This window comes from Orcinus orca, chromosome 17, assembly GCF_937001465.1.
Source record: "Orcinus orca chromosome 17, mOrcOrc1.1, whole genome shotgun sequence".
Taxonomy (NCBI): Eukaryota; Metazoa; Chordata; class Mammalia; order Artiodactyla; family Delphinidae; genus Orcinus; species Orcinus orca.
This window is the reverse complement of record NC_064575.1, coordinates 72,185,481-72,212,629: the sequence shown is the minus strand read 5'-3', so window position 1 is coordinate 72,212,629 and position 27,149 is coordinate 72,185,481. Positions and strand designations below refer to the sequence as shown.

Below are 27,149 nucleotides of genomic sequence, written 5' to 3'. Positions count from 1 at the left end.
TGATTCCTATCCAAGTTCATAACAGCAAACACAAAATAATGCAGTTTTCCTTTATCTTACAAATTTAACACACACCAAAATGTTCCTGAAAATTGTATGTAGAGCAAATATTTTAGACTCAAAACTGGGCTATGTCTTCACATTTTTAAAACCAAACAAAGGACTGAATAGTAACGTTTTGAGGGATGAAGTTAAAAATGTGTTCAATAGGAAAATGGTAATGGTTATAAATGCAATTGAAGAAGAAACAGAAATGACTTTAAATTTGGGGAAATAAGATATTCCCTCATCAGCAATAAATTAAAATCGATACCATTTTCACTTACTAAAAACCAGGTAATATTCAAGGTTGATAATATTCGAAGGGAAATAGTCACTCTCCTCTATTATGATAGGAGAGTGTTAATTATTATAATGTTTAAGAGGTTATTTGACAGCATCTATCAAAATTTAAATGTCCATATAATTTGATCCAAAAATTATACTAGAATTCTACCCTTCAAAAATAACTGAAGATTCTTGCAAAAATATGTTTACATAGTAATGTTTATTGTAGCATTGTTTATAGTAGCAAAATAAATCAGAACAACTTAAATATAAGGGACTAGTTAAATACTACATGATACATATCACGTGATTGAACACTGGGGATGAGTATTAGGTGCTACTGTAGAAAGATACCAGTGATACATTGCTGAGTGAAAAAGCAATCTGCTGAACAAAGTGTGTGATGTTTATGAAGAAATAGAGTATTTTTATGAATGTGTGTGTTTGCAAATGCACAGAAAAAAAGGAAGACAAATCGAACTCTTCTCTCTGAGTGGGATTGGAGAGAGAGTTGAGAACACTTTTCCTTTATACATCCTGCATTTTGTTGTTGTTGAAGATGAGCATGTAGTATTTCTGTGATGAAAAGAATCAATTACAAAAGAACAAAAGGGGGATCTAAGATGACACACCTCCCAGGGAGGGGTCCCACACCAGAGCTCTGCCTGCTGGTAACTGGAAACTTCAATCAGAAATTCTCTTTGGACATACCAGTCATTGCATTTTCTCTTCATTTTTAAAAAGAATAAAAAGGAGTCTATTTTGAGGAGGGAGTCTTGGTGCCACCTGTCTACCTTTCTTTCCTAGAGGCAGAAGGAATCCATGCCACTCCCAGAATGGATCACCTCTAGGAAACATTATGGATGCTTCTAATCTCTCTCCCTTCCTCACAGGGGGAGAAGTAACTTATTTCCCCATCAGAATGGGGGTAGATGACTTTGGCACGTGATTCTGTCCATTCTTCATCTTTCAGACCCCGCCCACTGCCAGCTGTGGGTGGCCTCCTTACCTGTACACAGCAGGTGGCCTGTCCCTTCTGGGGGGAAGCCCCAAAGTCCAACTGCTCAACCTCAAACAGCTGGGGGGACCACAAAGTCTCCTTGACCTCAGGTACAAACTTTTTTCTCAAATCCAGGTTTACCAAATATAAAATGAACGTTTGATCTCTGTCTGACCCTCATGAATATTTTTTTCAGTTGGTTTTAAACTTGAAGAGAAAAGGGAATAATTATCACTTCCAAGTAACCCCTAATAGAGAAAAGTTATTGAGCTCTTAATTTGCCCACAGTTTCTAAAAATATGACCATGAAGCTTTTAAGGATGCTTCAAGGGATTTGCAGGTGACACTTAGCTCACAGCAGGAGTAGCACTGATATATATTGCTTCTATGTGAAACACAGAAAAGAAAGAAAGAGAGAAAAAACTACATATTTATTTCTTTGCTTTCTTTTTTTTAAGTAAAAAAGGCTTGGGTAGTTGAGAGATTAGGAAAGACGAAACTTACAAAGCTGAACACGAGAATCTATTAATTTTTTTCTTTCCATCACATGAATAGCCATTCCTTTTCCATTGATTCTATTATAACAAATTCTCATTATTGCTCACGTCTTGACCCAATTCATCAGGTTGTTTCCTTACGGGGAAGGCAGCCTCTAAGATGGCCCCAATGATCTCCACCTCCTACTCTTCTTGCCATTGTGCAATTCATCCCCTTTTAATGTGCACTGGTCCTAGTGACTTGCTTCTAACAGAAGACATCAAGACTGATGGGATGTCACGTCCAAGATTAGGTTATAAAAGACCATGACGTCCGTCTTATTGGCATGTTCTCTCTGACTCCTCTTTCTTACTCATTCTGATGCAGTCAGCTGCCATGTTGTGAGAGGTAGCTTGGAGAGGCTCACATGGCAAGGAATTGAGGATGACCTCCAAACAACAGCTGGCAGGGAACTGGAGTCCTCAATCATCCCCAATCCAACAGCTCATGAAGAACTGAATTCTGCAAATGTCCGTATGAGTGATCTGGGAAGTGAGTCCTTCCCAGTTGAGCCCTGAGGTAACTGTAGCCTTAGTCAATGCCTTGACTGCAGCCTGGGAGAGGTCCTGAGCCAAGGACCCAGCTAAGCCACACCTGCATTCATGACCCAAGAAACTGTGAAATAATAAATATGTGTAAGCCACTAAATTTGAGGGTTACTGTTACTCTGTAATAGATAACTAATACACCCTGTTTTTTCATCTTTTATTATATTGTCTACCTCCTGGAATAAAAGTCATTAATTGGTGCTTATTAATGTGGTGTATAAAAATTCTATTAAATAGCATTTGATATAATTTATCCATCTACTTGCCAAATAGTTGTTGAGTACCTACCAGATGCAAAGAGCCATGCTGGACACTAACACTACCAGCATTTTTCTTGTTTCATAAAATGTCTCTGCAGTCTTTCTTTTCTTCTCTTTTCCTTTTTCTTCCCCCCCTTTATGTTTTAGTTAAGTGTCAGGAAGCAGTAGTGAGCCCACAGTTGCAGCTAAATTACTGAACAAAATTAAGATGGATATAACACTATTCAATGCCCATATGAATGCATGTAAAATCGACCATTTTCTAAGTAGTTAAAAGCTGATTCCATATCTGCTGAGCTACCCAGATGACAGCTGTCTCTGCAGTACCTGCTTTGACTGACGAAGTCAGTGAGCACCATCTTCATTTTCTCTTCCGGGGCTTCCTCTGAAATCTTAATCAGTTCTTTCACTTCCTCTATACCTTCATCCTGAAAACAAACCACAGAGGTGGGGGGATGAGAGGTGGGAATGAGACACCATAGTGGAGATACTGATTCTAACACCCACAGAAATAATATCGAGCTGAGATTTTGTTTTGAAAATGAAGGAACATATCTCTTGTTTCTTCGTGTATGTCTGAACAGGGAAATGCTACTGCATTCTAACTTCGAACCTTCCTTTCTTAACTGGAATTGGCCCAGATTCAAGTCTTCTCCTGTGTTGCTCAAACTCATTGTTTCTGTCCCAGATTTATTCATGAACTGAGTTCCATTTATTTAGAATCTACCTTGTGAGGGAAACCTAATGTCATGGGAAATACCTAACAAAGTAAATTAGATAGAATTATCAAAAACTTCAAAAGCAATGTTCATGCCAGTTTGTTATATAGGAGTATAACCACACTGGATAATCCCCGAAACTAACAGGCTATCAATTCTTCTGATTATGGGGGTTTTTGTCAGGGGTGGGGTGTTGAGGGAAAAGAAGACAGGTTGTATATGACATTGGCTATATGCTTGTGTACTTAATCATTGTACTTTTCCTTTGGATCCTAAATTCTAGGGTTCCATTTCATGGCTTGGAGGAAAATGGCACCCAAGGGGCAAGGTACACGTCACCACTGCTTTGCTAGAATTTACAACAACGACATCCTCCATCACATACCTAGGGACATATATTTCCCTCTTTGCCCCTTCACCATAAGGCAACACTGTGGAGCGGTTAAAGGTTTAGGCTTGGGAGTCAGACTACCTACGACATCCAAATCCAGGCTTTATCAGGTGACCTCAGCCACTTCTGCCCAGAGTCCTCATCTGTAAAATCTGGTAATAATGGTGCCCACCTATAGCCCCATAGGGAGATGTGAATGTCTTCAAACCGTGCTTCGTGCTTAGTAAACATTCAGTCTGGTTAGCCATGATATGCCACGCATGGCAGGGATCCTGGCTCTGAGAAAGAATTAGAAACAAGTGCTCAAGGCTACTATGGCCTCTAGGGATAAGAAAATTCTGATTTGTTTGTTCAAGCCTTTTAGAAATAAACTACTTTGTCTGAAGGAGAAGCAAGACCAGCCGTAAAAAGTGAGTCCATGGCCTCCCCATGGCGTGACTCCAAACCCAGCCTCCATGACCGCTTTCAGACTCCGTCTCCATGATGCCTGCAATCCCCATGGCCAGAGGCAATACTGTGTTTTGTTTTGTTTTGCTTTGTTTTAATTAATTAATTAATTTTATTTTTGGCTGCGTTGGGTCTTCGTTGCTGCATGCGGGCTTTCTCTAGTTGCGGCGAGCGGGGGCTCCTCTTCCTTGCGGTGCGCGGCCTTTTCATTGCAGTGGCCTCTCTTGTTTGCGTAGCACAGGCTCTAGGAGCGCGGGCTTCAGTAGTTGTGGCTCGCGGGCTCTAGATCGCAGGCTCAATAGTTGTGGCACCCGGGCTTAGTTGCCCCGCGGCATGTGGGATCTTCCCAGACCAGGGCTCGAACCTGTGCCCCCTGCATTGGCAGGCGGATTCTCAACCACTGCGCCACCAGGGAAGCCCCCAATACCGTGTTTTACACAATTGGAGACAGAATTATAAAGCAAACAGGAGAGAGAAATGCGTGCTTTCCTTCGTGTGGGTTTTCATGGAATGAGAGGGATCAGACCAGTGTCCCCTGGTGAGGCACAGTGGGACAGAGAGGAGAGGACACTGCCCGTGAGATGTGTGGGCTGGAAAGAGGAATGTGGAGTAAACGAAAAGGAATCACAAAGGGAGGGAGATACCAAAGGAGCAGTGTTCCCAGGTTTTCTTCCCTGCCTCCACCCAGCAGGGGTTGGGTGGGACAGCCTAGTATTTTTCACATATAGGTGCTGTTTTAAATACTTTCACACATTCAATTCCTCAAATAATTCTGAAGGAAAAGAGCAGGATATGATGGAAGAGGGTAAAAGGGAGCGAGTAAGAAGGTTTCTCTGAGGAAGTGCTTAAGTATGAGCCCTAGAGGTTGACTGGGCTTCACAGGAGAAACATGAAGGGGAAAAGCAGCCCTGACAGAGGGAACAGCATGGAGGTGGCTAGGAGGCACAGAGGAGCCTGGTTTCTTTGAGGCACTTGAAAGGAGACCAGCGTGCTTGGAACACAGTAAGGAGGAAGAGCACGTGAGATGTAGGACTGGAGAGGTGTCAGGGCTTGAACTTGGAGGAATTGTCCACCGTGTTAAGGACTTAGGATTTTATATTAGTTGAAGCTAAGATCTATCAATTTTGTGAGAAAGCTGTCCATCCCTTGCCTTTGCAGATTGGGAAAGTGGCCTATCCCTAGGTCCTATAACAGTTAGAAGCAGAGCAGGGATTTGAATTTGGATAATTTGATTTAAAGTCAAGGGATTTTGCAAAATGTATTCTCATTCCCCTGGGTCCGTGTGGTAGGAGCCAGGTGTCCTCCAAATGCAGCAGCCTCAATTCACTTGTATTTAAACTGAGGTCAAGACCCTCTACTGGGTGGAAAAAAATCCCCTTTGCCTCCAGCTTCCCAATATTCAAATCCATCACCTGTCAGAGTCACCTACCAGGAGGTCCGCCATTTTCTCCAGCATGTTGGACCAATGTAGCCTAAACGTCTGGTCTCCCCAAGAACTGATGAAATAGACACAGGGCTTCTTGGCCTCGAATGGCAAATAGTTGTAATTCCTGGGAAAACACATTAGGTCCGGAAGTTAGTTGGTGATCAGTGTTTTTCAGACAATCCCAGTAACCTGTTCATGTTTGTATGTTCTGGGTGGGTTGGGGGAAGGGTGATGACAAAATAGTCAAACTATTAATTCCATCCTTAGCCTTTACTTGGGGATCCACAGACAATAAGCAACGAACTGTTATATGGCTACAGCGGTGAGGTAATAACAGCTACCACCCTCTGACCCAGGGCAAAGTTTAGAAATGATCTCACAAGAGGGAAGGCAAGCCCTCTTCAAGGAGAAATTCTCTTTCCAATTGAGAGAAGAGAGAAAGGAGAAAAACTAACATCTTTTTCCTTTTAATGTCTATATGCTGGGCCCTGACTGTGTAAGGATCAACCGAGATAACAGATGTGAATGTATTTTATAAACTGAAATCGCTAGAGAAATCTAAGAGGGTAATAATATTAATGAAGATGAAGTCATGTGCTTCAAACTAAACGTCAGCATCCCATGGCTTGCCGTCCATTCATCCATCCATACAAAATGTATTGTTGCTGGGCACTGGTGCCGGTAATGCAGATGACCTGCTTGACTAAGCAGGGATGAGAGGGATGGCAAAGTAGCTGGAAGGGGAGCTGTGGAGCCAAAGAGAATGGCTGATGGCGATGGTTGGATGTGCTTAAATGATAAGAAAAAAGTTAAGAGGATGAGACTGAAGACAGAAAAGAAGGAACTAACCAGTAGAATTCAGTTCCCAAGGAGGAAAGGGATGGATGTGAAAGCAGGGAAGATGGGAGAGGTGTAGCAAAAGGCTGAAGTGCCCTGCCTAAAGACAGCGATATTCTTAACTAGGTTTGCCCTCAGCCGCCTGTAATTGTCCCATACACACCCGGGTCTGTGTGAAGAGAAACGTGGAAGGCAGGCCAGTCTTGTCATGGAGGCAACAGACAAATTGTGTGTGTATGTGCATGTGTGTGTATGTTGTGTGTGCACATGCGTGCATGTGTGTGTGTGGTGGTCTATTAGAGAATCTTCCAGTTCAGCTGCTGCCACCCTGGCTTGCCACTATGTGGACAGAGCCTCGATATAGTGACAGGAATATAAAGCCCCAAAACACCAGCATGGCATCTTGGTCTCTTCGAGCCAGCCTGTCAGGACTAATGTGAGGTCCATCTGAGGGTTCCGTAGAGCTCTCATTTCCTCTCAAACCCTTCCCACACTACATCCCCTGACATCCCCTCCAACAGTCAACAACGGGCTAGTCTAACAAGGTGGGGATGTTTTCACTGCCAAAAGGATCCCGGCAAAAGGATGCAGAGTACCACTGAGAGTCTCATAAAAGCCTCCCAGAGCTGCAGATCCTGTTCATTGATGTCCTCAGTTTCGAGACTCGACAGAGAAGCCATTAAAGGGCTGGGAAGTTTTTGGTGCATGTAAAGGAGGGTGGCTGCCAGGGACCCATAAAAAAGACCCCAAAGAAGGTGGTCTGTGGGAGGGGGAGGGTGGTCCATGGGAGAGACAGGATTTAGAAAATGTAGGCCATGCTCAAAAATTATTATTTTCACTTACTGCTTCCTACTTTGTCCCAGACAGTCGCTTTCTGTCCCTTAAGCTCATTCTCGCCCTTTAGGATGTCGCCCTTGTTGTGACCTTTCCCGACTCTTCACCTCCTCCACTGCCCCCCTCTACCCACATAGTACCCTGTGCCCAACCCAGTTATAGCATGTCCTTAACTCATTCAGAAACAGTTATGAGCGTCTACTATGTGCCTGGCATGGAGATGAGCAGATCCAAAGGTGAACAAGACACAGTCCTTTGCCCTCAGGTACTCACAGTCTAATAGGGAGACAGACTAGTAAAAATATCTTAATGCAGTGTGATTAGTGTTTGATGCAGGTGAGTAGAGAAGGTCCAAATAAGACTTGGGATTCAGGGAAGGGAACTTGAACTTAGTCTTGAAAGGTAACGGAAGCGAGCAGTTCTGAGGAGGGTGCTTGTTGCCTCTGGCAGAAGGAAGAGCGTGTTCAAAGGCCCAGACACGGCAAACCACAGGACCCATCTGGGGAATGGCGGTGCGGGAACGCTGGGGTTTGGGGACTACCCAGAGGTTATCGTAGAGAAGTGGGTAGGGATCAAATCAACAAAATATGTCCCCTGGGCTTCCCTGGTGGCGCAGGGGTTGAGAGTCCGCCTGCCTTTGCAGGGGACAAGGGTTCGTGCCCCCGTCCGGGAAGATCCCACATGCCGCGGAGTGGCTGGGCCTGTGAGCCGTGGCCGCTGAGCCTGCCCGTCCAGAGCCTGTGCTCTGCAACGGGAGAGGCCACGGCAGTGAGAGGCCCGCGTACCGCAAAAAAAAAAAAAAAAAAAAATGTCCTCTGAAATTAATTCTGAAAGCCACAGACAGCGAATGTATAATGTCAATCAGGGGACCGGGGAGTTCAGATAGATAGTTCGGTGAATTTCTTGAAACAGATCCAAGCCAGGTAAGAGGTGTTTAAAATAATTGAGGCCAAAGGTGCCGACAGGCCAGATTCAAGAAATGGCAATAGAGAACACACTGGAGAACTCGAATTGACCAGACTTCATCACTCATTGGATACGGGTAGGAAGGGAAAAGTGAACACTTGCCAACTTTCTGATTTGTGGCTCGGAGGATGCAGACAATGTTATGACCAGTCTCTGAGATGGGAAAGATAGGAAAAGGGGCAAAGTTGTCTGTGAAGACAATGAGTCTGGTGAATAATCCAGGGACCCCCAAATGGAGGTGTCTGGACCTGCTGCTCAGGAAAGAAGCCCATCTGGGGAAATAGATGTGAGAGTCATTATTCTAACAGTGGTCGGTAAGCCATGGGTTCGTGCCCAGAGAGAGAAGAGCAAAGATTGAAGAGAACTAACGATGTGGTTCCCATCCCCTCACATGTGAACAGGGAGAGCAATGTTCTCTTAGGACAATCCAGTGAGATCGTATTTTTTTACTCATGGCATAAAGCTCAGAACACAGAAGAATCTCTCTACATGTGGCTTTCCCTTCTCATAAACCATTTGGTTGACATCACTTTCTTAAGACAGTTCTATAATTTCACTTCTCTTGGCATGTTGAAATGTTACTTGGATCCACGATCAGTGAGGGCACGTGTAGGTGCCCCAGCAGTTTTCTGAAACGGTCTTTTCTGGTGGCTGACGCTCATTTTTGAGTTCTTCAGTTTGATGGTGGGCAAAAATAAGATAATAAATCATGTATCTAATAATTCCACCAACTTGAGTTTACATTATATTCAGATGACTATAACAACTGTTAATAGGATTTGGGATTGAAATTTTAACATCTGACCTTCCTACCTTGTTATGCTTCAAAGTTATAGAATGAATGGAGCTTCAGATACGATAATAATAACCATCATCATTGCTCTGCCCTTACATGAATCCCCTGGATGTGTCGTTTGGAGAGCTGTCAACATGTTACTAAGAATTCAGGAGAGTGGCACTTACCATGTTGCCCTTGTTTGCACCTTGTTCTTTTTTTTTTTTTTTTTTTTTTGCAGTACGCAGGCCTCTCACTGTTGTGGCCTCTCCTGTTGCGGAGCAACAGGCTCCGGACGCGCAGGCTCAGTGGCCATGGCTCACAGGCCCAGCCGCTCTGCGGCATGTGGGATCTTCCCGGACCGGGGCATGAACCCGTGTCCCCTGCATCGGCAGGCGGACTCTCAACCGCTGCGCCACCAGGGAAGCCCTGCACCTTGTTCTTATAAATAAGATAAAGAATGTTTCCAGTTTTAGGGAAGAACTGAATCAAATAGTCCCAGAAATTGGTCAAGCTTCTACTGTCAGAAACCCTGGCTACTCTCACCTGCTGTGTCTCCTACCTGTTCCCTTCTGTCACGAGTGGCTTCTCGGGGTGAGTGGTGGAGACCATGGGCATGGCTGCGTCCCCTTCTCCTTCATGCAGCAGTGGAAGGGCATCTTCTTCAGCTGGGTCAACTGAGTTCTTCCTATTCCCATGATGCGATCCCCCATCAATCAAGTTCCCAAAGTTACCTGAAGAGCCAGTAGCAAGGGGAGAAGGGCCAGGTGTCAATAAGCAGAATCAGGCTGCTTGGCAGAAAGGATCCAAGTTTATGTCTTCCCAGGGCAGGGAAATAAGCTCTCAGTATGAAGGTAGAGTGATGGGCAGACCAAAGAAATAAGATTAACAATGACACTAAGCCATCATCAACATACATCTTAGGGTTTTTTTGTAAAAATTACTTAAGTTACAAATTAACTGGATTCCATCTCCATTTCCTTCTGCTCCACTGATGGAGAACTTCCCAAATATAAATCAAGACCTTCTCTGATGGAATGCTCTTTCTTGGAGTGGTTTTCCCAGATGTACATCAGTCCAGGAAGATTGCTGGGAGTTATAATAACAGCACCTATTATATGTGTGGCATGTTGCATGCATTAACTCATTAAACCCTTGCAACAGCTCCATGAGGAGTTATCATTATTCCCATTTTATAGACGAAGAAACTGAGACCCAGAGCAATTAAGGGAACCAGAATTAGTAGTCCAAGTCTGTCTGAATGCAAATTATACTCTTAATCCTTTTTTTAAGTATGAAAATAAATCTATCCCTTACATATTGACACCAGAGTGGATAAGGATTTATTCATTTCTTCCTGAGGTGCAAACCTCCAGCAGAGTGCTACCATCTTCACGTAACACATGAATTCATTTATTTAAGAGGTAGGTATAAAGTTCATGTCATGTGCCAGGCGCCGTGCTTGTCTGCACTTACCAATAGAAACTTCAAAGCTAATGGGTTTATCTCCAATCCTCCGGTCAATCATGGTAGCTTCAAAAAATGCTCCAAAGAGTAAAAATTCCTCTTGTTTTTCTGGTACAATCTATAGAAAGAAAAAAATACATTAGACAGGGCTGGCTCTTTTTTTAGCAGGAGGAAGCTGAATTAGTGATGCCAACCCGGTCCAAGGTAATTTATAGAAACTTGAGTCTTGGTGTCAGCCTGAAATGGCACATAGTTTCCCCTCTAATCAGACTGGCAGAAACCAGGACCTACAAATTGCAAATCCAAATTCAGCCATTTATCTAGAATGATGTAGTGTCCACCTCCTGAGCTTCAACCTTACAATCAAATTTCCTTTTATTTTAAAGGTAAGCTTGGTATACCTATCTTTCTAAGAGGTTGATTGTTCAAGGAGCATGGGTAGCTGGGATACCACATGACACAGCATCACATCTCTGAGCGAAGAGGCTGAATGAGCTGGATTTATAGTCTGTTCTTTCTGGTTTTACCCTTGGACTTATTAAACTCAACAGAAAAAGCAATACGGTTCATTTAAGGAAATAAAGCAGTCGTGGCTTCATAGATTAAGAGCTCCCTTCAATCAAGAGCCCTGACCTCTGTTCCTCTCTCTTTTTTGAGACCCTTCCTTCACACACGAGCCTCCTGTGCTGTTGGCATCAACAGGAAATGTTTCTGTTGACCAGAAAATGTGGGACCGGGTGGGGACCTAGTGCTGGCTCTTAGTCACAGAGCACACACCACTCCCACCTGCCACCACTGTGTCCCTTGGCTGTAAGCCAGCCCCTTATCGCGCCTTCATGGGGCCAAGTTTACTATCTGGGAGGAGGTTAAAAACCACTCAGAGACCTGAAAGGAATGGAGGCCATAGAGCCTGGAAGAGGGACAGCAGGTTCCAAGGCCAGCCAATCCCCTCTTCAAATCCCAACTCTGCTACTTCCTAGCTGTTGACTTTGGGCAAGCCATGCCCATTGCCCGGGTGTCATTTTCCTTGTCTGTGAAATAAACATCATAGGAGGACCTACACGGGGAAGAAATGAGATCATCCATGTGCAATACCTATTATAAAGCCTACTCATATCAATGCTGCAAGTGGCAGTCCCCATAAGTATTTCAACTATAATTCATGTCTTAATCCCACCCACCCTTCAAGGTCCAACCCAAATGCCTCTTCTTCTGGAAGCATCCACTGACTCCCTGAGTTAGAAAAATGATGATGGTAATGTTTACAGAACTCTTACTATGTGTCAGATGTGGTATTAAGAATTTTACCTACATTACCTCATGTAATTCTCATAACTATCCTAGGAGGGGGATCTTTCTATTATACCCATTTAAAGATGAAGACACTGCAATTCCATGAAAGATTAAGATATCTGTCCAAAGTTACTAAACATGACTAATACTTATTGAGCACTTACTATGTGCCAGGCTCTGTTCTAATAAGCACTTTGTTGTATTAATTCATTAAACCCTCACTGTGAGCCGATGAAGTAAAGGTTATTATTGGAAATAAACCTAAGGAGCTTATGTCACTTGCTCAAAGATTCAAACAGAGGGAATGTTTGTCCAGAGGCTGGGGCAGTAACCACTGCACCATACTGCCATGTCTTAAACCCAGCTGTCTTACTTGGGAGCCCAGCATTTTAATCATTATACTGCACTCACTCCAGGAAATAATAGCACTTTCTCTGTCCCTACTTATCACACTTATCACTTTCCACTTCCTGTATATTTATTATGTCTTATCTCCCTTTCTATAACCATAAATTTCATGGAGTCAGACTCTATTTTTATTCCTTCCAATGCTGAGGATTTAAAAATGAATACAAAGTTTGACCTAAGGGAGAAAATCTTTGATGGTGGTGATGAGGGTGAGTTTTGAAAGCCAGCAACATGGGATTTCATTTGTCCAGATATGCAATGAGAGTAAGGCTGCAGCAAAGGAGATTAGAGCTGGAGGACCCTGGAAAGCTAAAAAAGAAGAAGATGCTGCAGAAAAAGGATGTTACCATGTTGGTAAGGGCAAACTCTGAGCTGTTGAGACTCTGGGAAAGGGAGGAGCCCAGGGTGGTGGTTTTAAAATATGTCCACAAATTCTTGGAAAATCTTCCCCTTAAAAGGTGAAAGCTAATTCCCCGCCCCACCCCTTTCAGCATGGCCTGGACTTGCTGCTCATTTCTAACAATTAGAATGTGGCCTAAATGTCAGGGTGTGACTTCCATGGATTTGGTCATAAAAGACATAGCAGTTTCTGCCTTGCTCTCTCTTGGATCACCCACTCTGGGGGAAGTCAACTTCCATGACGACACTCGAGCAGCCTATGGAAGGGTCCATGTAGTGAGGAACTGAGGCCTCCTGCCCACAGCCATGTGAGTGCGCCATGTTGGAATTAGACCCTACAGCTTGAGTCAAGCCTTCAGATAACTGCTGCCCCAACCAACATCTAAATGGGAACCTCATGAGAGATTCTGAGCCAGACCCACCAAGCTAAGGTATTCCCAAGTTCCTCACCCACAGAGGAAATAAACATTTGTTTATTTCGTGCTGCTAAAGTTGGAGGTAATTTGTTATACAGCAATAGATAACTAATAAACACAGCAAGGAACTGACCACAAACCAGAAAGCCAAGATTAAGAGAGGAGGAAGGAGAAATAAGGGTTTGAATGAAATAAAAGTTTGAATGAAATAAAGGTCTGAATTTTCCCCTCTCAGACAACGCAATAGCCAAGATGACGCCCTGGCCTTGTAGAAAAGTGGATGCTCTACCCCACATAAGTTCCCAGTCACCCTGGCTTTCTGCTAGACTTGACTTTTTCTGATGACCTCAGCAAAATATCTTGAAGATACTGACTTAGGTTAAAGAAATCTTCAACTAGCCCCTTTCCACTTTGCAATCTCTGTTTAGAAAAGAATGGGACATTCAACAGGGACAGATACAAGGGATATCAGTTTAGGTGGCCACTAAGCTACCCACAATTTTTGGCAAAGTCCAAAAAAAGTCAAGCAAGGTGGAGAGCTCTGAATAACCTTCCCCTGGTGGTGGGAGTAAACCATAGAAACACACTGGTAACCACAGCAACAGCAAAGGTATTGCCTGCTCACCATGGATGTGCTAAGAACTCTGCGGACCATTTTACAACTATTCCCTCATTCACTCCAGGAGGTGCCTACGACAGAGGGACCATTACCACCCCATTCTGTTGATGAGTAAACTGAAACACGGAGAGGTGTTAGTATCAGAGCCATGAATAGGACCAATCCCCAAGATTTCCAACCCTGAGCTACAACCTCTCCCCCGCACTGTTTCTTAAGATTTACTAGCTCCCAGCAGTAAAATTAAGTGGTTCTTCCAAAGCTAAGGTGACCCACATACTAAAAATCCTTCCATCTGTCTAGTCTCTACCAGGAATGGACAGCTCAGGAAGACTGGCCATTACCTCCCTTCCCCATCTAAAATTATTGCCTGGATGACCTGAGAAACACACTCCCAGAGGTAGAATCATCCAAGCTATAATCTACCCACCCAAACATAAAATTCCTTCGTTTGCAACTACAAAGTACTATTGCTGAACTGAACAACTGAGAGGATATTCATGGTTTGTATTCCTCTTGGAGCCCCAGATCTCTCTACCATAACACAGAACTGGGCTAAAAGATGCTGCGGTGCATTATGTTGAATCCCAAGCAAAGATAACCATTCCTTCCAGCTGTGATTTCCCCACAGCCGTGGGGGGGCGGGGGCAGGAGAATAGGTTTCTCACTTTCTTTCATCCCACAGCTTGTCACCCACTCTTCTTCCTCTTCATCCCTCATCCCACATTATCTCACATCCAGAGCGTACGCTAAGCTCACAAAACTAAACAAAATTAGGCCACGGATAGACTTCAGTCCATCACCCCACCACCCACTCCCACCAGCTCCCCCAGAGCACTTTTATTTCTCTTTTACTTTGGTTGCCATGGGAATCCGTACTTGGTGGGGACGCGGATGGAATGTATCATGAGCAGATGGCTGTGATGTGAGCAGGAAGAGGCAGAGGACCAGCCCTGGAATACAGGGCTGAGCCAACACGTTTTGCAGGGGCACTGTCACCTCTGCGGGTCTTTGGAAGCCTGTGGCAGGTGCTGTCCCTGCTCTAGGCTCAAATCACAGACGCGGTGGAGCAGCGCTCAGACCTACCTCCAGGGGCGCATCGAAAGGCTCCACCTCGACCTCTGTTGAGTTGGTTTTGTCTGAAGCCTGCTGGGCTTTTCCATCAGTTTCGTCACCCTTGTCTTTACTTGAGCCTTTGGAAGATTTGGAGTCTTTGTCCTTTGAAGACAGCTTGAGCTCCTTGAGAGCCTTGGAGAATTTAAACTCCTGTGTCCCTCCTGAGAGGATCTCCACAGCAATCTCCACCAAAATTCTGCCCCTGAACGACACACCTTCTCTGAAACCTTCATTCAGTTCCTGGTAGTCTTCCATCAGACTTTGGTTCCTGGGTGAGCCATACAGGTTAATCCAGGCAGGTCCGAATGTGGGTAGAAAGCCTGTAAAGATACCAAGCTTCAGTCGCCTAGTTATGCTTTCAAGCTGTGGCTATTTTTTGCTTTATGAAAATTGTGCACATTCATTTAGAAATGTAAAATATAAAGATAAGACAAGAGAAAATATTTACAGAATATCCTGTCACGGGGAGTTCCCTGGTTGCCTAGTGGTTAGGATTCTTGACTTTCACTGCCATGGCCCAGGTTCAATCCCTGGTTGGGAAACTGAGATCCCGCAAGTTTTGGGCATGGCCAAAAAACAAAGCAAAACAAAACCAAAAAGAATATCCTGGACTTCCCTGGTGGCACAGTGGTTTGATCCCTGGTCCGGGAAGATCCCACATGCCACGGAGCAACTAAGCCCATGTGCCACAACTACTGAGCCTGTGCTCTAGAGCCCGCGAGCCACAGCTACTGAGCCTGTGTGCCACAACCACTGAAGCCCACGTGCCTCAACTACTGAAGCCCGCGTGCCTAGAGCCCGTGCTCCGCAACAAGAGAAACCACCGCAATGAGAAGCCCTCGCACCGCAACGAAGAGTAGCCCTCGCTTGCCGCAACTAGAGAAAGCCCATGCGCAGCAACAAAGACCCAACGCAGCCCAAAATAAATAAATTAATTAATTTAAAAAAAAAGAATATCCCATCACCAAAAGCCACAACCACCATTTTGCTACAATCCTTTCTAGTCTTTCTTCCATGCATGTCTACGCTTGTCCACAATTGTAGTAAGACTATGAATGCCAACTTGCTTCCTCATCTGTTCACTCATTGATCAAACATTTATTGACTCCTAACATGTGCCAGGCATCATGGTAGACACAAAACACAGAGCCCAGTAGCGAATAAAGCAGATACAAACATTAAACAAATAAATATTCACATCACATTACAAATGCTATGAAGGAGATGTATCTTGGGCAGCAAGGACAAAATACAGGCTGGTGTGGCGTGGAGAGAGGAATTAGGCAGAGAGAGAGGAGAGAGAGTTCTGGGCAGAGGGAAAAGCACATGGCAGTTGGAAAGGGGCTTGGAGATAGAAGGAACTGGAAGAGAAAGCCAATGTGGCTGGAGTCCAGAGAGTGAGCGGGTGAGAAGAGTTTGGAGAGGTGAGTAGGTCTCCGGAGGCTTGATAAGGATTTTGGACTGTATCCTAGAAATTATGGGAATATTTTAGAGGGGTTTAAGCAAAGATGTGACCTAACCGGTTGTGTGTTTTTAAGATCACCCTGGTTGCTATGTGACAGGTTCTAAGGACAGACGTGGGCCGCTATATGTAAAATGGGTAACCAACAAGGACCTACTGTACAGCACAGGGGACTCTGCTCAATGTTATGTAACAACCTACATGGGAAAAGAATTTGAAAAAGAATAGGTACATGTATATGTATAACTGAATCACTTTGTAGTACACTTGAAACTAACCCAACATTGTTAATTAACTATACTCTGATATAAAATAAAAAGTTAAAAAACAACTAAATAAAGTGCTAGGGCAAGTCCCGAATCAGTCATCTTCAAAGGTGGAAACAGAAGTCCATGCTGGTTTGATTTTGTTTTGTTTTGTGTTTTAGTTTGCATTCGTTTAGTTTCCTGTTTTAGTACCATGTTTTTGTCAAGACTTTAGCTTTTCTCCTAAAATAGAAATAAGTAAATAAATAAAAATTTTTTAAAAAATGAATGGATGTGGGCACACTGGTTCAAGCACCACTTCTCCATCAAAACTCAAGACGTGGGCTTCCCTGGTGGCGCAGTGGTTAAGAATCCGCCTGCCAATGCAGGGGACATGGGTTTGAGCTCTGGTCCGGGAAGATCCCACATGCCGCGGGGCAACTGAGCCCGTGCGCCACAACTACTGAGCCTGCGCTCTAGAGCCCACGAGCCACAACTACTGAAGCCCCTGCACCTAGAGCCCGTGCTTGGCAACAAGAGAAGCCACCGCAATGAGAAGCCCGCGCACTGCAACGAGTAGTAGCCCCTACTCACCGCAACTAGACAAACCCCACGCACAGCAACGAAGACCCAACACAGCCATAAATAAATAAAATAAATAAATTTTTAAAAATTTATATTAAAAAAAACTGAAGACAGGGGTGGCTTGGACCAGGGCGTTGGTAGTGGAGATTGAGAGAAGTAAATATTCTGAGATATGTTCTAAATGTAGAACTGAAATGACCTGGTGATCTTAACTTACTCTTAGCATAAGTAGTTTCCCTTCTTAATACAGAGCATTTGGGAAAATATACAGTGTCTATGCAAACATCTCTTTGACAACAGAATATTCCATTTTGACAGGCAGTATATAGCATGGTGGTCCTGAGCTTGACTGCCTGGGTTCAAATCTCAACTCTCAGGTCTGCCATTTTCAAGCTGTGGAAGTTTTTTAACTTCCCAATGCCACGGTTTCCTCAACTGTAAAATGGGGGTGCTAACAGTACCTATCTCACCTATCAGGATTAAAAGAGATAATATTAAGTGCTTCATACAAGTCTTTAGGAGATGTCTAGAATATTAGCCATTACTCTTAATAAGTATATATATCATAATTTGCTTAACAATACCCCGGTTTTTTTTTTGTTTGTTTGTTGTTGTTGGTTTTTTTTTTTTTTTTGCGTTACACGGGCCTCTCACTGTTGTGGCCTCTCCCGTTGCGGAGCACAGGCTCCGGACGCGCAGGCCCAGTGGCCATGGCTCACGGGCCCAGCCGCTCCACAGCATGTGGGATCTTCCCGGACGGGGGAACGAACCTGCGTCCCCTGCATCGGCAGGCAGACTCTCAGCCACTGCGCCACCAGGGAAGCCCATCCCCCCGCTTTTTGACGAGGAAAAGTTTCCATATGCTTTACTGTTATCAATAGTTTTATGCCTGAAAACTTCCTCTCTCCATTCCCCCCCGTCCCTCTCCCATGGCCCCCGATGTCTACTTTTAAAACCATTGTTATACATCTCCCTGAACCCATCAAGATGTTTCTGAAAAGTTGTGGGTAACCTGTTTGTTTTTTTTTAAATTTACTTATTTTTGGCTGCGTTGGTTCTTTGTTGCTGTGCGTGGGCTTTCTCTAGTTGCAGTGCGCGGGCTTCTCATTGCGGTGGCTTCTCTTGTTGTGGAGCATGGGCTCTAGGTGCGTGGGCTTCAGCAGTTGCAGCACGCAGGCTCAGTAGTTGTGGCTCACAGGCTTAGTTGCTCTGAGACATGTGAATCTACCCGGAACAGGGCTCGAACCCGTGTCCCCTGCATTGGCAGGTGGATACTTAACCACTGCGCCACCAGGGAAGTCTGTGGGTAACATGTTTATGTCTGGTTGAGAAATCCTGTAGGTGGACAGAGTGTGTTTTCTGCATAAAGAAATCCTGTGGCAAATCCTCCCACATCATGAATATTTAAACAGTAGATATTTATTAAGGCCTTTCTATGGTGTCACTCTGTGCAGGGCACAAAAATGTGTAAATCTCGTTCTCTGCTTAAGCCAAGCCTTCAGTATAATGTGTATGTGTGTGTGTGTGTGTGTGTGTGTGTGTGTGTATATATATACACACACACACACACACACACACACACACACACACACACACATACACACATATACACAAATATACACATTGATCAATGCAAATTTGTAGTGCAGAGGAAGACTGCATTGGCATTTAAAAAAGGGAAGGTAGATTGGGGTATTTAGAGAATTAACAGCTATTAATTTAGGTTTTATAAATAAAGAGCTTTATCTTGGGTGAAAACTCCTTTGCCTGACTCTGTGGATTAGCTGGGACTCTCCATTCTTGCCCTGGCTCTCTGAGTGCAGTCAGCAGGACCTCCCATTGTGAGTTGAGGGCACCATATTTTTTTGACCATTTAAACAAGTAAAAACCAAGACTTCCCTGGTGGCACAGGGGTTAAGAATCTGCCTGCCAATGCAGGAGACACAGGTTCGAGCCCTGGTCTGGGAACATCCCACATGCCATGGAGCAAGTAAGCCTGTGCACCACAACTACAGAGCCTGCGCTCTGGAGCCGGTGAACCAAGACTACTGAGCCCACGTGTCACAACTACTGTAAGCCCGCACGCCTAGAGCCCGTGCTCCCCAGCAAGAGAAGCCACCGCAATGAGAAGCCCTCGCACCGCAACGAAGAGTAGCCTCTGCTCGCCGCAACCAGAGAAAGACCGCGCGCAGCAACGAAGACCCAACGCAGCCAAAAGTAAAAATAAATAATTAATTAATTTTAAAAAATAAATAAATAAACACGTAAAAACCATTCTTAGCTTGTGAGCCATACAAAAATACGTGGTAGTCCAGATGTGGTCCATGGATCACAGTTTGCCAACCTCTTATCTAATCTAAACTCTTCATTTTTCAATTAAGAAACCTAAGGCTCAGAGAGAGGGAGTGACTTCCTCAAGGACACACAGCAATGTTCCTGGAAGACATGGGACAGGGAACAAGCCTCGTGGTTCCCAGAGTCTGGCTCTGTTCACCACCCTGAACCAACCCAAGCCACAGACCACACAGAGGATAGAAGGTGCCTAAGACATTGCCTGCTCCAACCCTCTCTTTCTGAAGATGAAGGCTCTAAATCAATCATTTGGAGACCCAATCTCCAAGTCAGACACGTGCGGCCTTACCTTTATCTCCATCCTGTTCATTGGAGATTTTCTTCAGGTCGATGAAATGCGTTGCCAGCACTGTATCACTCACGCTGCCTTCATCCCAAACCTGGATTTTCACCCTTCGACACAAGGGAGGGAACATTTCCTTGAAGACCACCTGTTCGTGCCACACAGGATCGGCGCAGTTCTTCTGCACCGTGGTTCGCCCCTAAAAACAAAGCCAGGAAAATGTGAGCCATGGAAGGAAATGAAAGGGGCCCTTGACCGACTAAAGAAAACTTCACACCAGCTGGAAATACAAAGTGAGTTGTCAAAAATAATGAACCTGATTCCACCGACACCCATGAAAATCAGTTACACCCCATGAACATTACTGATGTCCTATTCTGTGCCAGACACTGTGCTGGGCATCTGGGACAAAGGTGAGTTGTCACAGGTCCCGCCCTCAGGAAGTTCTCATCATCCACTGGGTTGGGGTGAACTTGACACCTGTGTATGAAGGAGTGCCACACATCTCCAGGATTGCAGCAGATACAGTTAGAGCCTGACTTCATGTTTTATAAAAGTTGGACCTGGTGCAAATCCCTTCCCTTGTCTGGACCTCAGTTTCCTCGTCATACAATGGAGGTGGTGTCCTATATGGGGCTTATATATGTCCTATATATGCCAATGGGGTCCAAGATAGAAATAGTCCAAGGTTCACCCTGCCAATGGGAGGGGCCGGGTGGAGACAACATGTGTGTCAGCTGAAGCTTCCAAGTCCAGCCAACCAGGATTAAGCTCTGACCGTGTGCCCAGGCCCTAGCACTTCCAATGGCTCTTGAGCAGGGAACAGCTGGGAACAGGGATGTCCAGGCTTACACAGGACAAGGACTAGCTGGGTAGATTGTAGAGCAGATTGAAAGGGAGGTGGTAATCCTCTGGGGGCTGGGGACTGGGCAACAGCTCAGAGAAGCAGCCAGAGGTGAGGAAGGAGGCCTGCCTGCCTGGGTGCTGCACCGTGATCTTCCCCTCACTTCTCTCCACGAGCTCCAATGGTAAGGGAGTGGGTGACCCTCCACTACTTTCCTGCCATGCGATGTAAAACCTTTTTGTGACAAGCTTCCTCTCTCTGGGCACTTCCTAATTTTGATTTTAACTTAATGTCATTTGACCAGCAGTGTCCTGGGTAAAGAGCAAGATTCCAGTCCAGGCCTGCCAGCATTGGTGATGACCCTTCCTCACCGTCTGTCCGGCAAAGGAGACCTCCACAAAGGGATCCACGAGGTCCTTACTGTCTCTCACAAAGGCTTTGGTGATGTTCGCCATGATGCTGGAGTTCATTTTGGGCAGCCCTTCAGCTCTGTAGAGGCTCACGTAGAATCTGGCCCAGGGTCTCTCTGATGGAAACCCTTGTGGGATCAAAAGGTTCCTTGTGGGGGACAAAAATAAGACATAAAAAAGCTTTCTCACTTGAAAGAGTAGAGAGAAAAGTAGAGGCAATTTGGAGGCAGAAAGAAGAATTCTGATATAGGAGAAAAATCTGAAAAGATAGGATTCATCGCTAAAATGAGTTTTCTTTCTAGTGTAGATGACAGCACAGAGTATGAATAGAGTGAACGCAGTACTCCAATAAAAATTAATTAAAAAAAACAGAGTGAATGCAAACTCGTTCAGGTCCTGGAATTAAAGAATAAACACTTAGAAGAGGCGCATAAAGTCTTCCCATTTTACGAGCTAGTGGCTGAAATTACTCTTCCTTCAAAGAAAAATCAACTCAATTCAGATCAATAGGACAGGCTCCAGAATAGCTTATCTATTATGGGTTATTATAGGAAGGCAGGCTGTTCTTGTCCTAGAAGCTGACCTCCCAAAGGACAGTGATGCCTTTGATAAGACACATCGTGGTGCCTCTGATAGAGCAGAATCCCCACTGGACAGGCCTTGAACTTGGAAGTTCTCATGAACCCGTAAGGAAAGGGAGAAGAAAGAGACATGGAAACTGGGACATATCGTTTCTCTTGCATGGTCCTCGATGGGCCTTTCTCACTTTTCTATTTGCTCCTTGGCATCAGAGGTTTTGGGATTGCGCGTTAAGACATCTCCTTTCCCAGTCACGCTGATGTCACACTTCAGGTACCCCTTCGTGCCAGTCCTGATGTTGCCGGGGTCCAATAGCAGGGCCCACTTGTCGGAGAACTGATGACCTGCAAAAAGTCCTGACAGCTCAGATATCCTGCACTGATGCACCCCGACGCTCCATCCAGTTCTCTTCCAACCCGAAGTCTCCCCACCGTCTACTCCCCAGGAGGGGCCAGCTCAGCACAGTTATTTCCAAGTCTTGTGCTGCCTCTCTCTCCTCCTTTCCTTCCTCTCCTCTCTTCCTACCCACTTCTCCATCTTTTTCTCCAAACTGCCACAGGGAGTTGGGAAGCCTTCAACGCAGTGGAAATTGCCTGGACGGGAGTCTAGATTTGACCGGAGAGGAGGACATTAATGCAGTGTAGAAGCCACACATGATTTCACAGGCCATAAACGCTGCTCAGGGATCTTTTTGTTTGACCTACACGGTGAGCCCAAACTTCAAAACTCTTACAAAATCTAGACTTCAGGCTTACCTTTTTAAAAACTGTTAGATCTGGCCACACAGAGTCCACATTTCCACACGACTGTAGGTGGTAAGGAGTTGAGTAGATGCTACTCCTTCCACAGGGGTTGTGAGCCCCGCCCCCCATTTCCCATAGCCTGTGTCACCCCTGACTGCATTAAACCCAGCCCACTGCACTCAGCGATGCTCACTGCCTGGCCCCCTTGGGGTCATGTGAGTTGGAATCACTGTTGAAGAGAAGGGGCCTTTCATGAGAAGATCTATGTGTGTTGTTGGTTCTGTTACTTATTAGCTCTTGACCTTGGACAAACTACCTAGCTCCTCTGACAAATCAGGGATAATAATAATAATTACAGCAAACCCACGTATGGCATGTCACAGTCATTATTCTGTGCTTAGATCCTATAAAGTGCTTATGTATACATTCTTATGCATATATTCACTTACGTATATATTCACTTAATCCTCCAACAACCCTATAAGGAGGTGCTATTTTATCCCCATTTTTACAGATAAGGAAACGGCAGCACAGAGAAGTCAAGTTATTAACCCAAGGTTGCACAGCTAGGAAAGAGCAGAGTGGAATTTGAAGCCAGGCAATCTGGCCCCAGAGTCCATATTCTTAACTTCTACACCCTTCCAACTTTCCTTCTTGTGTCTCGCAGCAGTAAATTGGACAGAATTTGTGAAAAAAAAAATTTAAACTTCTCAGACGTATGAACATATAAGATATTTGCATCATTAGATTGTGAACTTAGAGTAAAAGAGCCACATGTCTTGCTCCACTTTGTAAAACTGGTGCTCAGTGTTATTGAATAAATGGATACATGGAAGAACGCATAAACTAACTGACCTTCAGGTGTCACAGTAAGAGAAAGTAACAGAGAGAGACTGGGAGGCAATGCTTTCTCACCAGGTTGGTTGTACACGGTCCCCAGGTCCACTTTGAAGGAGCCAATCAGTACACCTCCTATCAGCTTGTGGTGAAAGACCTGGGGAGAGATGGAGCGGTGAGTCCGACAACACTAGATTTCTCTTTGAGGATAAATCTGTGAAATGGGTTCATGACAAACCCATTCAAAGAGGATTCTAGGCCTTGAACCTTGTCTGGCCTTCATACTTATCTGGAGCACAGTGACATTTGGTTATCAAACCTCAGGGCTGGCTGTACAGGGCATCCAAAGTATTGCAGCTGTACCTCATCTCCTAGCAGGATTTTAGCTAATTTTCTACTGAAGGACACCTATCAAACCTCACTGCCTAAAACGTGTTTTTTTTGCTTGTTTGTCTGTTTGTTTGTAGCCAAAATGAACTCTAGGGCAGCCCACTCTTCAAACCCATCTCTGCCTCTTGAAATGCTATCCATCTTTAAATGCCTAGAGCAAATGCTGCCTCCTCCAAGCAGCCCTCCCTGATCCTCCGCAGATGAAAGTATTCCCTTTTTTTCCTGAAATCCCACAACACTTTGCTCACCACTTTCTCAGAGAACTCATCCTTATTGCCTTGAGAAGTTTGGGACATGTACAATAGTCAGAACAAAGGAGGCTGTCATCCTCAATATTTTGTCTGATTAGAAGTCAGCACAGTGCCTGGCTGGTTACAGCAGCACATTTTTATGTTAATGCTATTAAGATTAGGAAGTTCTAAAGGAAGCTGGCAGAGCTGGGCCTGAGTCCAGAAGTCACACTGCATGAAAAATTGCTGAAGAATCAGGAGTACTTTAACTTTTTTTTTTTTTTTTTTTTTGAGGTACGCGGGCCTCTCACTGCTGTGGCCTCTCGTATTGCGGAGCACAGGCTCCAGATGCGCAGGCTCAGCGGCCATGGCTCACGGGCCCAGCCGCTCCGCGGCACGTGGGATCTTCCCGGACCGGCGCACGAACCCGTGTCCCCTGCATCGGCAGGCGGACTCTCAACCACTGCGCCACCAGGGAAGCCCCCAGTAGTTTAGCTTTTAATCCAGAAAAAACTGAGAGTGTGGAAGAAGAGCAATGGTAACTCAAGTGTCTTCAACACTTGAAAATACTGCCATCTAGAAGAGGGAAGAGGATCCCTGTGTGGTTCCCAAGCTACAGGAAGAGAGATTTCAGCTCACTATAAAGGCAATTTTTATAACAGAACTTCTCAGCAATGGAATGGGCTACTCTAGGAGTAGTGACCTCCCCATCTCTGGATATAATCAAGCAGTGCCCAAGAACCCCATGTCATGTGTCATGGAGGTGGTGAAGAGGGATTCCTACGCCAGCTGGAAGTTGGACTAGATGGTCTCTGAGGCTTCCTTCTAACTGTAAAATTCTATGAGTTCCTTGATTCAAGTACAGTTTCCTACCTTCTTCTACCCACCACATGGCCTTGTTCGTAATAAACACTCAATAAACATTCAGTGAGTTAATGAGTGATTGACTACTTGAATGATGGACGAGTGAGAGACTTTTGTAGCTTCTGAACAGATCCTTTTGAAAGAGGCAGTAAGAAACAATACATTCAACTGATTTCAAAAAATGAAGAAAATGAGAGCCCTTCCCAGCTCCCTTCCCACTCTTCCTCCCTTGTCCAAAGTTTGCAAGGGTGTTAGAGAACAAAGGGGAAGTAAGGACAGTTTGGCTTCAGTTGAGGAGCTATTTAAATCCACAGGCACAAAACTCACCTCAAACCCCTCATGCTTAGAGCTGCTACTGCAGCTTCTCAAAGCCCTGAGCAGGAACACGAGCCTAGGGCTTCCCTGGTGGCGCAGTGGTTGGGGGTCTGCCTGCCGATACAGGGGACACGGGTTCGTGCCTCGGTCCGGGAAGATCCCACGTGCCGCGGAGCGGCTGGGCCCGTGAGCCATGGCTGCTGAGCCTGCGCGTCCGGAGCCTGTGCTCCGCAACGGGAGAGGCCACAACAGTGAGAGGCCCGCGTACCGCAAAAAAAAAAAAAAAAAAAAAAGAACATGAGCCTCACTTAAGCCGTCTTCTCAGATCAAAGGCATCTTGGTCCCTATGGGCATAATGAGCCAGAGCCCCAGATGGATCTCTAAATAACAGGAGGCCTCCTCACATCGTCCACCCAGTGTGAGCACCAGGCAATGCTGGTGTGGGCAAGCATTAGGTTACAAGAACAAGGGCATCTCACACACAGAGAGAAGGGGGCCCTGCATGCCTGGGGCCACTGTCAAGGGAAGACGGTCTTTGGCACCACCAGGGTCTGCTACAGCCTGGCTGTCCCAACAGCATTTGCTTACAGCACTGGCCCCCTTCTCCCACATGGAATTTTTTCTGGACATGCTAACTTTTGGTTCATGGACTAACAGAAAACTTATATTAAACACTCCCTTTTCAAGGATAGCTTTCCCTTTAAAATCTTCAGTCTCTATCCCCAAGTGTCTTTTAGGGAGACCAAAGTATTCTTTTCTTCCAAGTGAGAAGAACAGAGATAGGCAATACCAGCTTTGATCCTCTGCTAAAAATCCACTTGCCCCGCAGAGAGTCATGACCCTTGTCTATGATGCCATATAAAACCTAGCTATTGGACTTCCCTAGTGGCGCAGTGGTTAAGAATCCTCCTGCCAATGCAGGGGACGTGGATTCCATCCCTGGTCCAGGAAGATCCCACATGCCACGGAGCAACTAATCCCATACTCCACAGCTACTGAGCCTGCGCTCCAGAGCCTGCGAGCCACAACTACTGAGCCCATGTGCCACAACTACTGAAGCACACGCACCTAGAGCCTGTGCTCCGCAGCAAGAGAAGCCACCACAATGAGAAGCCCGCGCACCGCAACGAAGAGTAGCCCCCGCTCGCTGCAACTAGAGAAAGCCCACATGCAGCAACAAAGACCCAACGCAGCCAAAAATTAATTAATTTTTTAAAAAACCTAGCTATTAACTATTCATCTGCACTCTGGACAGTCCCCTAGGAGCCTGTTATAAAGCCAATCCCACAAACAGGTGGTTGCCTGAGTGATGCAATGAGACATCCTGGGCAATGTCCCAGGTCCTGAAATATCTTCTCACCACCTGTCATCACGCCTGAAATTCACATGTAAAGAGTGTTTGGCTCCTAGTGACTTTTTATTCCTCAAGAGTCACATTCTTCAAGTACCCCCTGGGAAAGAGAATATCATGATTCCACTATTACCTAAGCCTTAATGTACGACTTATATATAATATGCATACATATAATGTAATGTAATATAATATAGTATAATTTATATAATAGAGATTGAATGGGTGATAATGACAGGCAAGGAAGTCTTCAAGACAAGTTTTGCCATCTTCATAACTCTGATCAGGGTTGGTGTCACTGTTCAAAACATTTCCTCATTCTCCACACGTCTTACGTTGTCACATAAAGTAGCAATTCTGTTCTTTCAGAATTTATTGGGAAGAGAGCACCTACCCTTCAAGCCCCCTGCCCATCCCCGCCACTTTAAGGCATACACACTCCCACTGTGCTCTTCATGGGAGAAGCAGAGATTTCTCAGGCTGGGGAGATGGATGCAATGAGCCATCCGCAGCTCTCTGTTCCTTTACTGAGTGGTGTGATGTGAAGTTGGCAGTGATCCCGGTTGGCCTGCCCTACCCTCATTTGGACTAATACAGCTTCAACATGGGCACTTTCCTTCTCATTCCTGCCCTCTACATGGTGGGCCAACCTAGCAAGGCACCTGTGTGGACCAGGAAGCTCTCTCCATCTCTACTCCTCAGACTTGATCTGTGGAGACAGGAAATCGCCCGGCAGGGCTGAGGAAGGCTCTTCGTAGCCGACCCAACTCCCCGCGGGCAGGTCCTGATGTTTACACTCCGAGGCAACTATTAAGACTTCAAAATGGCAACCACTTGCTCCAAATCACATTTTCCGACTCAGCATTATTGATATATT

General features: G+C 45.2%; 1 protein-coding gene across 1 annotated transcript in view; it reads right to left on the bottom strand.

Annotated features, from left to right (window-relative positions):
• FER1L6 (fer-1 like family member 6) overlaps nucleotides 1-27,149 on the bottom strand; it is a 158,534-nt gene that overhangs the window by 86,813 nt on the left and 44,572 nt on the right. Inside the window, exons 7-15 of the mRNA XM_004265411.4 lie at nucleotides 23,201-23,279; nucleotides 21,730-21,886; nucleotides 20,925-21,111; nucleotides 19,716-19,908; nucleotides 14,753-15,102; nucleotides 10,544-10,652; nucleotides 9,630-9,801; nucleotides 5,659-5,779; nucleotides 3,000-3,100 (exon numbers count right to left, since the gene is read on the bottom strand). Coding sequence (XP_004265459.1) covers nucleotides 3,000-3,100; nucleotides 5,659-5,779; nucleotides 9,630-9,801; nucleotides 10,544-10,652; nucleotides 14,753-15,102; nucleotides 19,716-19,908; nucleotides 20,925-21,111; nucleotides 21,730-21,886; nucleotides 23,201-23,279 — 1,469 coding nt within the window. The remainder of the gene's footprint in view (nucleotides 1-2,999; nucleotides 3,101-5,658; nucleotides 5,780-9,629; nucleotides 9,802-10,543; nucleotides 10,653-14,752; nucleotides 15,103-19,715; nucleotides 19,909-20,924; nucleotides 21,112-21,729; nucleotides 21,887-23,200; nucleotides 23,280-27,149) is intronic.